The sequence below is a fragment of the Borostomias antarcticus genome (assembly GCF_949987555.1).
Source record: "Borostomias antarcticus genome assembly, chromosome: 11".
NCBI lineage: Eukaryota > Metazoa > Chordata > Actinopteri > Stomiiformes > Stomiidae > Borostomias > Borostomias antarcticus.
The window spans coordinates 20,724,238-20,738,591 of NC_140244.1; the positions used below are offsets into that span (position 1 = coordinate 20,724,238).

The 14,354-nt window shown below is 51.0% G+C and overlaps 1 protein-coding gene across 1 annotated transcript; it reads right to left on the bottom strand.

The window, feature by feature from the left end:
• Nucleotides 1-1,300: 1,300 nt before the first annotated feature.
• On the bottom strand, nucleotides 1,301-5,789 carry cd34 (CD34 molecule). Its single transcript, XM_084445653.1, has 4 exons — nucleotides 5,707-5,789; nucleotides 5,389-5,441; nucleotides 4,062-4,211; nucleotides 1,301-1,515 (listed from the first exon to the last, which is right to left on the bottom strand). Exons 1-4 carry the CDS (start codon nucleotides 5,771-5,773, stop codon nucleotides 1,330-1,332), a joined length of 456 nt encoding a protein of 151 aa, XP_084301779.1. The 5' UTR covers nucleotides 5,774-5,789; the 3' UTR covers nucleotides 1,301-1,329.
• Nucleotides 5,790-14,354: the final 8,565 nt, after the last annotated feature.

Here is a 14,354-nt window from a genome sequence, read left to right on the forward strand (position 1 = left end):
AGTCATCTTTCTCTCTCTTTTCTTTAAGGGAAGCTAGAGAAATGAATGTCTTTAGCACAGACAAAAGCGAGTTTGAGTAGTAGTCTATACAACAAGAAGATAAAACTAAATCATATCATACAACATGGTTCAAATGTTACATACAGAACAAAAATACAGATGTATTAACTGTCTAATTCTATAATTACAAAGGTATAATACTGAGAATCATGGTCAGCCTGACAGAGAGTGGAAGTTCTATACACTGGGTGTGAGCTAGGCCTAGTGAGTATGCCAGGGTCTTCAGCAGCTAGGCCTAGAACCACAGTCTGGGACCGGCACGGTGCGCTCGGCCCGTTGGGTCTATCGGGCCAGCCTGCAGTAACAGCTGACCCTGTGGTTGTGCAGTAATGCGGTGGAGAAGTTACTTCCTGCTTGACCTCGATCGGATGGATGTGAGATTCAGCACCGGTAGAAGACTCCTCCTTGCCATGGGGACATAACTACCCAAGCCATCACCTTGTCTACTCATTTTACAACATTGTACAGTTTCTGTGGCTGATACACAAACACATACAGTACATGAAGTCAAACACTCATACAAGCATATTACATTCCAATAAGTAATGAGATAGCAAACGCACACACGCACACACACACACACACGCTCACTCACGCACACTGACACACACTCACGTCTACAAACAAACAAGCTCAGGCATCATCATACATTTGACTCTGAGAAAGGCTGTTTTTTTTCCGTCTTGTCTGCTTTCATTACTATTCACAGAGGGCCAATTTCACTTCCTGTTTGGATGTGACAGAGTGTGTCTGGAAGCTATGTGGCGGATGACATGTGCAAGGACCCTCCCAAGTGTTGACAGCGGGGGCCTGTGACCCAGTAGCGCCTGTCATGGATCCCAGCGGTGACTAGCACCAAACTCTCCCCACCCCGCCCTGCCCTCGCCCCAGACCCCAGACTGGGCTGTCATCAGCTACCCAGAGTTCTCCGTCATCATCACCATCCTCATTATCATCAACATCACATATCATATGCCTTTCATTATCGTCATCATCATCATCATCGTCGTCATCGCCGCGGTCTTGTCTGACTACCAGGCAGTTTGCCAGACAAGAGGAGGAGAGGGGAGTGTTAATGTGTGTGTGTGTGGGTGTGTGTGTGTGTGTGCGTGTGTTTATGGATGAAGTCACTGGTGTCCACTGTGGTTTTGACTCTCTGGGGGTTTGGTGAAACAGGGGTGGAGGGTGGAGATGGGAGGGGGTGTGTTCTATCCTGATCCAGGGGTGTGTGTTTGTGTGTGTGTGTGTGGGGGGGGTGTTAGGGGTTCTTCACAGCTCTGTGTCGGCCGTCTTGGTGGTGGAGTGGCCGTTAGTGGGTAGGGGCTGGGTCTTGGCAGCCTCGGAGGAGTCCCCGTTCACAGCAGGCTTCTCCTGGGTCTCCGGGGGGGTGAGGGGGGCCACTGACACCAGCGTGTTACCCTGGTTCTCTTCATCTGCAGGGTAGGACTCCTCAGCCTGCGCACACACACACACACACACACACACACACACACACACACACACACACACACATACAGGCGCACTGGTCAGCATGTAACATGTTCTTCTACAGTATAGGACTATAATGATGTAATAACATGTCTTTGGTAGAACCTACACCGCATACATAGAACCGATAGTGGATTTCAGAGTACTAGCAGTCCTATTGAGCAGAGCCAGGGCAGCCACAGTGACAGTGATGATAAAGACCAGGCCCGTAGCCAGGGGGGGGGGGCGGGTGGATCGAACGAACCCCCCCTCATGACCGAAGGTCCGGAATTCAAGACTAAAGCCCCCCCCCCCCCCGTCGACAAATTGTCTGCGAATCTAAATAGTCTGTTCGCCCCCCCCCCCCCGCGTCAACAACTCGCGCCCCAATCAAAATAGTCGGTCAGCACCCCCCCCCCCCCCCCCTCAACAACTTGCCGAGCGACGGGATCCCCCCCTTCCACAAGGCTGGCTATGGGCCTGAAGACCATCATCTGAATGAATGTGACTCAGATACTGTATGAGTAATAGAGGCCCCTTAGGAAGCGCTGGAGGATCCTCTGGAGGAGCTGTAGTCTAGTTTGAACTACAGTAATGGCGGACGACAGTGACTCCCATGTGTCTCCCTTTCCTTCCTGCTCATCTCTCCCTATGGAGGTGGGTCTCTCTCTGGGCTTGAACCACACACACCCTCTGGTGGATCTCTTTCTCTGTCTGGGCTGAGCCACACATACCCTCTGGTGGGTCTCTCTCTCTGTCTGAGACTGAGTCACACACACCCTCTGGTGGGTCTCTCTCTCTGTCTGAGACTGAGCCACACACACCCTCTGGTGGGTCTCTCTCTCTGTCTGAGACTGAGCCACACACACCCTCTGGTGGGTCTCTCTCTCTGTCTGAGACTGAGCCACACACACCCTCTGGTGGGTCTCTCTCTCTGTCTGAGACTGAGCCACACACACCCTCTGGTGGGTCTCTCTCTCTGTGTCTGAGACTGAATCACACACACCCTCTGGTGGGTCTCTCTCTCTGTCTGAGACTGAGCCACACACACCCTCTGGTGGGTCTCTCTCTCTGTCTGACACTGAGCCACACACACCCTCTGGTGGGTCTCTCTCTCTGTCTGAGACACACACACCCTCTGGTGGGTCTCTCTCTCTGTCTGAGACTGAGCCACACACACCCTCTGGTGGGTCTCTCTCTCTGTCTGAGACTGAGTCACACACACCCTCTGGTTGGTCTCTCTCTCTGTCTGAGACACACACACCCTCTGGTGGGTCTCTCTCTCTGTCTGAGACAGAGTCACACACACCCTCTGGTGGGTCTCTCTCTCTGTCTGAGACTGAGTCACACACACCCTCTGGTGGGTCTCTCTCTCTGTCTGAGACTGAGCCACACACACCCTCTGGTGGGTCTCTCTCTCTGTCTGAGACTGAGTCACACACACCCTCTGGTGGGTCTCTCTCTCTGTCTGAGACTGAGCCACACACACCCTCTGGTGGGTCTCTCTCTCTGTCTGAGACTGAGTCACACACACCCTCTGGTGGGTCTCTCTCTCTGTCTGAGACTGAGCCACACACACCCTCTGGTGGGTCTCTCTCTCTGTCTGAGACTGAGTCACACACACCCTCTGGTGGGTCTCTCTCTCTGTCTGAGACACACACACCCTCTGGTGGGTCTCTCTCTCTGTCTGAGACAGAGTCACACACACCCTCTGACGTCAGTGACAAAGTGTTCCGTGTGAATCTGGCCGGAGGATGAAATGGAGAGGAGTTCTTGGCAGAACTGGGCTTCTTGCCCTTTTTAAAGTGCTGGAAATGACACACACACACACACATACACGCACGCACACACACACACACGCACACACACACACACACACACACACACACACACGCACGCACACACACACACACACACACACACACACACACACACACACACACACACGTACACACACGTACACACACGCACACACACACACACACACACACACACACACACATACACACACGCACACACACACACACACACACACACACACACACACACACACACACACACACACATACACGCCGCACGCACGCACACACACACACACACAGGCATAAACACACTCTAATCTTCTGTGATACTAGGCCAAAACTCTCCTAATGAGAAGAATGGAAACAGTTGTCTGGAGAGGAACTTGTTCCCATTTTTTGATTTTATCAGTGTTTGATTTTATCAGTGGCCAATGAAAGTGGAAATGGGCCTCAGTGTATGTGATAATTTTTAATAATCTAGTATTATTGAAATGAAAGCACTCAGTTCTGCTTGATCACTTAATTGTAACACTTGTATAACACTTACCCACCTGGTGGTCCTATCAGAGCTCAATGAAATGTTTAAAACCACACCATGGCTAAACTCCTGGGCTCGTATGTGCAAAGCCTCTGCTGATCTGTGATCAGTTTTGCCTTCAGATGACGAGAAATCGCACAGCATAGAAAAAAGGAGAGGCGATCCTAGATCTGCCGGTGAAAAGCGTGACTGACCAGCCTCATGGCTTTGGAGCTGTGTCCCCGGCGACTCCGCAGGCAGAACCCTCCGATGAGGCCGGCGGCCAGGAGCAGCCCCATGATCAGCACCGACACGAAGACCGCTGACCCCTTCTCTGGACGCGTCTCTGCCTTCACCACGCCCAGCTACACACGCACACACGCACGCACGCACACACATGCACACACGCACACACGCACCAGGAAAAAAAAGAGGACTGGGGTTAAGAGAATTACATCTGAGAGTGAGAGAGAGACACACACACAGAGAAGAGAGACAGTGAGAGAGAGATACACACAGAGAAGAGGGACAGAGAGAGTGAGAGAGACACAGAGAGATGAGAGACAGAGAGTGAGAGAGAGACACACAGAGAAGAGAGACAGAGTGAGAGAGAGACACAGAGAAGAGAGACAGAGAGAGCAAGTGAGAGAGAGACACAGAGAAAAGTGAGACAGAGAGAGTGAGAGACACACAGGGAGCAGAGAGACAGAGAGTGAGAGAGAGAGACAAATACACACACACACAGAAGAGAGACAGAGAGAGTGAGAGAGAGAGACACAGAGAGAAGAGAGACAGAGAGAGTGAGAGAGAATCACACACAGAGAAGAGAGATGGAGAGAGTGAGAGAGAGACAAACACAGAGAAGAGAGACAGAGAGAGCGAGAGAGAGAGACAAACACAGAGAGCAGAGAGACAGAGAGAGCGAGAGAGAGAGAGACAAACACAGAGAAGAGAGACAGAGAGAGTGAGAGAGAGACAGAGCAGATAGACAGAGAGAGTGAGAGAGAGAGACAAACACAGAGAAGAGAGACAGAGAGAGCGAGAGAGAGAGACAAACACAGAGAAGAGAGACAGAGAGAGACAGACACACAGAGAAGAGAAACAGAGAGAGCGAGAGATGGTTCACAGGTTTGTGTCTGCCAGTGATGACGTCAGTGGAACAGAATGAAGGCCACTCTGGGAGTGTCTAGAAGATTCCTCACCCCTGTGACTGTGGTATGCTTTCCCTCTGGGGCTTTGCATCACCCTCCCCCCCCCACCCTGTGATTAGCTACTCTACCCTCCATGCCAACCCCAAAACACTCCTAGATATCCCTGAAGCAGGTTCAATGCAGCTTGCAATGTATTATGAATACTCCCACACGTACGCACGATAACACGTAGCATGGAATGCCATGCAACTCTCCTCTCTATCTGGCAAGCCGGGTGATAATTACCTAGTCAACTGTTGTTTGGACAGAAATGCGGCAGAGAACCGTGACAGTTCCATTATTGTTCTGCACTCGTGAAACGCTGAGTGTGACTTAGTAATGTTGCATTTACCTCGGCCTTGACCACAGCACTGTTGAAGGTCTCTTCCAAGCGCTTTGCCCCAGCTGTAAGGAAATATAAACATGTGTTCGAGGCTTCTAATTTAGATATAGCAAGTCTGGAATACGTTACATTACATAACAGTCATTTAACAGACGCTTTTATCCAAAGCGACTTTCAGTAATTGCATTTAACGTAGGTAGCCAAGTGTACTCCTACGCACCAGAACTCACAAGTGCATCTCTTTTCTAAGCGAGCGACCAAGAGCTTAATCTAGTATGGATACGTGTTTGTCATTGTTTATGATGTTCATGATGCAGTGAAATGTACCATTAGGACTGGTCACCAGCAGAATATTGGAGCCGACCTCTTGGAAGACCTCCAGCTTGCACGGCATTGTTGAACACCAGGGAGCCAGCAGTCCCTCTAAGTTAGCCTTAGTCCCCTCCTGTCAGAAACAGAATGTTAGTGTGAATGTCAGTTAGAATGACTGATGATATGAGATACTGATGATAAATGATATGTTCACGTTTCAATCTTAATTTGTGTAATCTGAATATCTGCTCTTTAAATCTATTATTCCTTCCTCTGTCGCTCTTCCCTATCTCTCTCTCTCTCTCTTTGTCTCTGTCTCTGTCTCTCTCTCTCTCTGACCACCAACTCTCTCTCTCTCTCTCGCTCTTTCCCTCTCTCCCTGTCTCTCTCTTTGTCTCTCTCTCTCTCTCTCTCCAGCAGAGTGAGTGCTGTGTGTAGCCGTGCGCGGCCGGGCGTGTGAGCGTGTCCAGCTGACGACACAGTGTGTGCGCAGAGCCATGTGTGTGTGCAGAACTGTGTGTGTGTGTGCAGAGCCGCGTGTGTGTGTGCGCAGAACCGTGTGTGTGTGCAGAGCCGTGTGTGTGTGTGTGCGCAGAGCCATGTGTGTGTGTGCGCGCAGAGCCGTGTGTGTGTGTGTGCAGAGCCGCGTGTGTGTGTGTGTGTGTGTGTGCAGAGCCATTGGTCTTCATGCGTGTGTAATGGAGGAGAGGCGGCGTGGGATGGAAAACAGCTCAGCAGCCGTCACACCCTCAGCTTCCCACCTTGCCCTTCAGCTATGATATCACCGCATTGCGCAAGGGATTCGGGACGACGTAATGTGATCCAGACAACGCCAGAGCCTTCCTCTGTACATGTGTGTGTGTGTATGTGCGTGCGTGTGTTTTGGGGAGGCGGGCAGGCCCACAGCTCGCCTTGGTCTGGGTTAGGGCCTAAATACTATCGCGTCACGTCACGTCACGTCACGTCGTGTCACATCGCCGTCAACGCCATGTTCTACCTGATCCACAGAGCGCGCGATAGACTCGGGAGAGCTACAGGGTTTGGAACAGTATAAGAAGAGAAAAGCATGCCAGAACTTTGTCGTTATAACCAGAATGTCATTTTTTCTCGTTAGCACAAGATGACAATCTCTATTTGCCTAGGCTATATGATAATAATTTCTATCATTTTTCTTGCACATAATAACGTATGTGGATTGCCTATTTTTTACGTGCATCAACACACCAAAACAACCAATAGCTCAGCTTGGTCGCATGCTCAGCTTGGTCGCATGCTCCTCTCTTGACAGGGCTGTCTGCTAGGAGACGTTTTCATGCATACGCAGTCATCGGGCCAACGAGAGAACTGTATCTGCGACTGGCATCGCAAGCTGACTCAAGCGAGACCGATGTGTGTTTTCGTCACGGTACTTGCGCTATTATTACCTCATTATTATCGTGATTTACTGAGTGTCGACAAACCCTCGTTTCTCCTGGGAATTCCCAGAGCTGCTTTTCCAGACCGAGGCTTCCCTGATAGACAGGCTTTCCGTGGCGTTTAGCTCCAAGGGAACATCCCCATGGTGACGAGGCGATGCACGCTCTGCTCTTATCAATGTTCTGTAAGCCGCGCACACTCTCGCCACGGAGGTTATGATTCATGTTTTTCCACATATCTCAGAGCCCATCTGGCGGCCATGCTTTCTGGTCCTCTGTCCCCATTTTCCTGTTCAAGTAAACGGCCGATGGCTCGGATGACTCCAGCAGATGCTCTGGCCTGATTCGGAGGCTAGCTCGGGGGCCACAGGGAGAGCACTGTACTGTACGTACTGTACGGCTATTGTATGACGGAGTAACTACCGTCAGAGCTCCTGACATACAGAACCGTACCTTTGGGAGCACGCAATCTCCAGATGTGCCCGGCATGTTATCTCACACGCAACACTCACTGTTTAACCGTGACCTTCATATGAGCAGATCCCTTCGCCGACAGAACGCCCCCCTCTGAAAAAATCTGTCATCGTTAGGATTTATCTCCAGCGCAAAATCCTTAACGTTATCACCGAACCAGTTTTTGCTTGACTTCACCAGACAACCAAGACCACACCCCTCGTCTTCTCAGGAAGGAAACGTCAGTCCTCCTCCTCGTCCTCCTCCTCCCAACCCTACTCCTCCCCCTCCTCTCCTGCCAACTCTCAGATGATTTAGAACGGACGGAGAATGTCTAACAAAGGATCTGCCTTTATCTGGCCCATATTTCCAACAAACCGTTGGAGTCTTATTAATCTTCTCCTGCTAGACAGGGGGAGACTTCCTCCTGAGCCAAGGTGCTGGAGGGCAGATAAGGGCCAACTCAGAAGGACACTGGGCCCCAGACTGGGTACTAGGAACTGGGGCTGGGAAATGGCCGTGGCATTGAGAAGGCAGGAGTGATATACTCACACAGTCAGACGATGTCTGCAGCTCCACCTTGACGGCAACCCTGTCCTTCATGTCCTCCGCCAAACACACCACAGTAGGCTGCACGAGCTGAGACAGAGACAGAGAGACAAAGACAGAGACCGACAGAGACAGACAGAGACAGAGAGAGACACAGACAGAGACAGACAGAGCCACAGAGACAGACAGAGAGAGACACAGACAGAGACAGACACAGACAGAGACACAAAGACAGAGACAGACAGAGAGAGACAGAGAGAGACAGACAGAGACACAGAGACAGACAGAGAGAGACACAGACAGAGACAGACACAGACAGAGACAGAGACAGAGACACAAAGACAGAGACAGACAGAGAGAGACAGAGAGAGACACAGACAGAGACAGACACAGACAGAGACACAAAGACAGAGACAGGCAGAGACAGAGAGACAGAGACAGAGACAGAGACAGAGACAGAGACAGAGACAGAGACAGAGACAGAGACAGAGACAGAGACAGAGACAGAGACAGAAACAGAGACAGAGACAGAGAGAGACAGAGACAGGGACAGGGACAGGGACAGGGACAGGGACAGGGACAGGCAGAGAGGCAGAGTAGGGGAGAGAGGAGGAGCATGTCAGTAGAAGATATCGGAAGCACCGGTGTACATCCATGAGTATGTGACCATCACTATGAGGTTCCAGAGTTAGACATCACCCACCCTGGTGAGGTACTCACCGTTGGGTCAGCCTCTGGTTCGGGGGCCGCCGGCTGGGTGGCGTCGATGACCACGGCGGCCTGTGTTTCAGCAACAGCGGCAGACTCCGCCACGGATCCCGCGGTCGGGCCAGAGTCACCATCTGCGACTTCGTGGTCATTCGTGTCGGGGGTGAAGGTTGCCTTGACCAGAGGCAAGGTGACCAAGGAAGGAGGCAGGATGGTCTGGAGGGGAGCCTTGGTGGACCAGGAAGGAGCCGCGGTGATGTCAGGCAAGGCGGTGGCGGGCGCCGTGGCGTCCTCGGGCCCAGCCGTGGCAGCGTCAGGTACAGGCGTGGCATCTGCGACGTCGGCAACCTGGGGATCTTCGGGTGCTAAACAGGATCACATGTTATATGCTTTACCAGACGTTATGGGCTCCTTAGTCTGGTACACTACGTAAGCTACGCTAGCTACTTTACTGCATGCTGCAGATCTCTCTATGAGTCTGGGACACTTCATGCAAAAAAATCTGGTGATCAAATCCTGGCAATTCACTGGTAGCGCCGGAATCCCGGTGACACCAATCAGTAACGACTTTCGCGATCAGGCGTTCCCACCCATTGATATGCCCCACCCATCTAGCCTGGGCTAGCGTCTCTCATTTGCTGCTACGACCTGTCACTCTTTCAATTTTGACCCGTCGATACGCCCTCAGAACACCAGCTTGGGCGGTGAAGTGGCACAGACTCTATTATGTAGTAGGCGGAACACAGTGATTCAACGTAATATTTGAGTCTAGAGAGAGGCTACCGGCTCCTGAGTCCTGATTGGTGCTTGTCTGAGGGAACTGGATGCCCTATCCATTCACACAACGTCACACCTTCAGTCATTCATGAACATTCATTCATCCAAGAGCCTCAGCTGTTCATCGCCTGACGTGTGCGGGACTTGGAGATTCACTGAGAAACTCTTCTCCAGTACAAACGCCTGAGGGGTGGGGAGGTCTGCGAGTGACGACCTACCCGGCAAGTCTGTGGGGGAGAGCGTCGCTTGGGCGGAGTCGACGGGGTTGGTAGCTGCGTCTGTGGCTACGGTGGAATCTACAGGATCTTCAACAGGGCTGTCGTCTTGACAGACAACTCCATCTGAAAGAGAGAGAGAGAGAGAGAGAGAGAGAGAGAGAGAGAGAGAGAAGAGAGACAAATTCATACACCTCTACGAGACACACATCTGCCACAGCTCAAGATGAAAGCACAGGGCCTCTGCATTGTATCTTCAACCTGCAGTGATCTTAATACTTTTATACATTATTGTACATAGCTTGTATTTTATTGAACTGTATTGCCACTTTGTTTATTGTTATGCCCAAACCTAAGCAAATTCCTCATATGGGAAAACCTACGTACTTCACAAAAAACCTGATCAGATTCCGATACAAGGCGTCAATGAGTCCGTGCAATCATCAGCAAGACTACTATATCACTATTCAAATGACTAGTCTATCACTTGGCGTTCTCTCCAGTACAGTAGCAATGGCCTCCAGGAGGCCTCTGATGATGGACCCAACTCTGGAGCAGTAAGTCTCAGCGCAGACCCCTACTATCAGCACCATGCTGCTACGATGGGCCATATAGAGCTTCTCAGAGCTCTGCGGCTGGAAGGGGCTTCGGAGCACGTGGGTGTGGTGTTTGTGTGAATTTGGCTGGGCGGAGAGAGCTAGAACAGCACTGGTCTGCTGACACACCCTGCCCCCAGACCCCCGTACTCTTATCCAAACCTGGCCGGCCTGTTTGCTCAGGAGGGCCGGGTCATTTACAGTCACAGTGTGGCCCGACGCCCTCTAAACAGGCTGCACAAATAAACCTTGCCCTCTGAGGTCGCGACCCCTGACTCTCATCCCATCCACAGGGAGAGATCCAGTTCCTAAACTAAGATAGTTTTTAGCTCGGGTAGCCTGAGATATAGGACCAGCCTAGCCCGGGCCGCGTTAACGTGAAACTGGGGTAAAACACCTCTCTGGGTTGTGAGTTTCCATTAGGTCAATGACAGAGGATTCACAGTAAGAGTTAACACTTTGTGTGGGTATTGGCGGAGATGCACGGACAGGCGGTGTCGCTCTATGCAACTTGGGTAGTCTCCTGAAAATAAGTAGCCAACAGTTATAGATGCAAGGTTTTTCTATGTTCACCAGCAATCGTTTGAGCTCAGCAGCAGGTAATAAAGCTGAGTGTGAGTGTGAGTCCACATTCGTTGTCACCAAGGTTCCAGAATGCAAAAGGCAAACCCTGCATCTTACTGGCTGGCCTGCTCCACCACCAGTGTCAACACCATCCTCACTCAGCTCAGCTGTGTTGTCCTGCTGCACACACACACACACACACACACACACACACACACACACACACACACACACACACACACACACACACACACACACACACACACACACACACACACACACACAAACAAACACACGTTGTTTATTTGTTAGCAGGATTATGCTAGGTTTATACTTGCATAAAGCTATTGGATACAGCAATTCCAAGGAATACAGCAATTCCAAACATGTCCTGCTCACACGCATGTCTCTTTAACAGTGAATATATAATATAATATAAACTCTGCACATATAATACATGTGCAGATTGCATATGGGTAATCTAGCTGTGCAGCTATTAACTCAGCAGCAACAGCTTAAAGACCTAGTGGGTGGAAACGACGTGTGCTAAGCACAGCAGCCCTAATAGCGAGAAACACACCCAGAGCCAAGGCTTGTTCATGGAGTATGCTTATGACGGCGCCACAATACATCAGCTAGCCATCACCATCAAATACAAACACATTCTCTTGGATCTAGACTTTTTGTTTCACACCCCGGGATGAACTCCCAGATGTGGAAAGGTAGCCACCCTCAGATCAGATCTCCAGGCCTTCTCCGGGGACGTGGAGTGTCTTCACGCACTGTGTGCCATTGTGTCAGCATTTCCCATGCTGCCAAGCGGCCAGCATGATAGCGTGCGTCCAATACTGTACGCTAAACCCTGTAAAATGCTCTGCACTTCCCTCCTGGAGTGCACCTTACCTCATCACCGGCGACATGTTGTACATTGTGCAGAGCAGGTCATATTTTAACTGGCTTATCTGGGCATAAATCCTTTGTAATTAAAGCCCACAGCCCAACGCTATCTGGCCTCGGGTGCCTGAGTTTATTGATGCATTAATTGTGTAAAGGAATGCGGTCTAAAGTAAGCCCCCGAACTAACATTAAGCTCCTACCTCACTACTCCACTCACACAGGACTGTATTTGTAGATAAACTTACTGAACACTTGTATAACCTTCTTCAAAAGACCTGCTCACAAATACACAAGTCCTTGAGTGGACAACTGCCAACACAGCCTATTGGTCAGATCTAGCCGCTTGTGTATTTCAATCCTTCATCTTTTATCCTTCATCCGTGATGACTAGACAGAAACAGATGTTTATGGCGTGGACCTCTTAGCTCTTCTACACACGCGCGCACGCACGATGGCACCTCAGGCCTTGTGACAGGAGTTTATGCCCTATGTGTTACTCTCCAACACTGTAGACACAGACACGTCACAGAGCTAGGTGAGAAAATCTCGCTGACCCCTCAGGCAGGTCAAGACAAGCCACTCTGTTGGTCACTCACCCCCCCCCCAAAACCATGGGTTCCTACACCGACAGGCCGACGAAGCCTGGGGCTGGCTGACAGCTTAGACCATGGTTGCGTAGGCTGCCTGTGGTTCTGCACCAATCAGCAGCAATTACATTGCGGGCCCCGCGATAGCCACAACATCTGGGCTAACGAGAGGTCAAGCAAGACACTGGAGGAGACATTTCTGTTGGCTTGGTGGTCTGTTGGTGGTCTGTAGACTGAGGGCTTCCTTCATGCTGGTATTCCCAAATGGGGAGTGGTGCATTTTCACTGGATGAGTTAACCGTTTCCCCCAACCTAAGCAGAGCCGCTCTGTAAACATTGTGTCTCCAGCGCACCCATAAATAAGAGCGTGCTATCCTAAGAAGTATGTCGTGAATTACATAACTGGCAACAGTTGATTTTATATACTGCGAGGGGTTAGTAATTGTCTTGAGGCGTAGATAGTCTTCTTACGTAAATCACCGCGCAGTCCAATGATGCATCGCAACGGCAGATGCCGTTGCGATGCCGTTGCACGCCCCACAGAAACACACACACCCCACACGCCCCACAGAAACACACACGGGCCCGGACGCGCGTTTAATAGTCCCATAATGCACGGCGGCTGCGTGTGGGTCCCGGGGGCGAGCCGACACACACACCCTGAAGGACAGAGAGAGTTCGGCCCTTTACTGGGTCCGTTACCACAGCACCGGGTCTCCATAGCAGATGTTTGGGGCCCAGGCTGCAGGAGGAGTGTGTGTGGAGGAGTGTGTGTGTGTGTGTGTGTGTGTGTGTGTGTGTGGAAGATCGGGGGGTAGGGTGGGGAGACAGATGATAAGGAGGAGGGATGGTGACTCTTACGTGTTGAAGTCTGAACGAGAGCCAGAACCTACATTTGGTTCTGTTTCTCTCCAGACAACCTCCACTTGGCCTCCTCGGGGAAAAGCCCTCAACCTCCCCCTCATGTTGATACACACGTACACACACGCGCACGCACACACACACACAAATACCCACACACTCCGACAAACCCTGTAATACACACACTCAAACGCACACACACACACACACACACACACACACACACACACACACACACACACACACACACACACCGACAGAGACACTCTAGGAGGACAAGGCTGAGAGATTCTGAACCAATCTGAAACACTGGTTCAGCAGAGAACCAAAAAAAAAAGCGTTCAGTCACTGCCCGTTTTGTTTTGGAGAGACTGTTTAGGATGCGGGTGCTAGATTTCTGAAAGCTAACAAACCATCCATCCTCTTTTCAATTCTTCCAACCTTTTTTCCTCCAGCACACGGATGGAAATCAAACTCGTATGGAGGTGGCCGTCAACAGATGGTTCCCACAGACAATGAGTTCTAATTGACGGATTACGGAAAAACACGTGTGACCGGGGCCTTTTTCAATCCTGCTTCTGTTATCAATCTAACTAATCTGCCAATAAGATGACAGGACCTTTGGTCACCACAGTCAATGTGAGAAGAAGACCCGCCCTGTCTTATTCTCACTGTGGTACAGCCCCGTGCCCTCCAGCACCCCTGTCTTATTCTCACTGTGGTACAGCCCCGTGCCCTCCAGCACCCCTGTCTTATTCTCACTGTGGTACAGCCCCGTGCTCTCCAGCACCCCTGTCTTATTCTCACTGTGGTACAGCCCCGTGCTCTCCAGCACCCCTGTCTTATTCTCACTGTGGTACAGCCCCGTGCTCTCCAGCACCCCTGTCTTATTCTCACTGTGGTACAGCCCCGTGCTCTCCAGCACCCCTGTCCAGCCCCGTGTGAATCTCGTTTCTTCTGGCCTTCCCCTTGTGAGGTCATCATGCACCAACGGAACAGATTGTCTCATTGTGCTCCTGAGCAGCTTCAGTCTCCGAACAC

Excerpts from the sequence above, each read along its gene's own strand:
- cd34 (XM_084445653.1), bottom strand. The coding sequence starts at position 5,773 with ATGCCGTGCAAGCTGGAGGTCTTCCAAGAGGTCGGCTCCAATATTCTG. Across the intron at positions 5,442-5,706 it reads GCTGGTGACCAGTCCTAATG|CTGGGGCAAAGCGCTTGGAA; the intron begins GTACATTTCACT and ends ATTTCCTTACAG. Across the intron at positions 1,516-4,061 it reads GCTCCAAAGCCATGAGGCTG|GCTGAGGAGTCCTACCCTGC; the intron begins GTCAGTCACGCT and ends GTGTGTGCGCAG.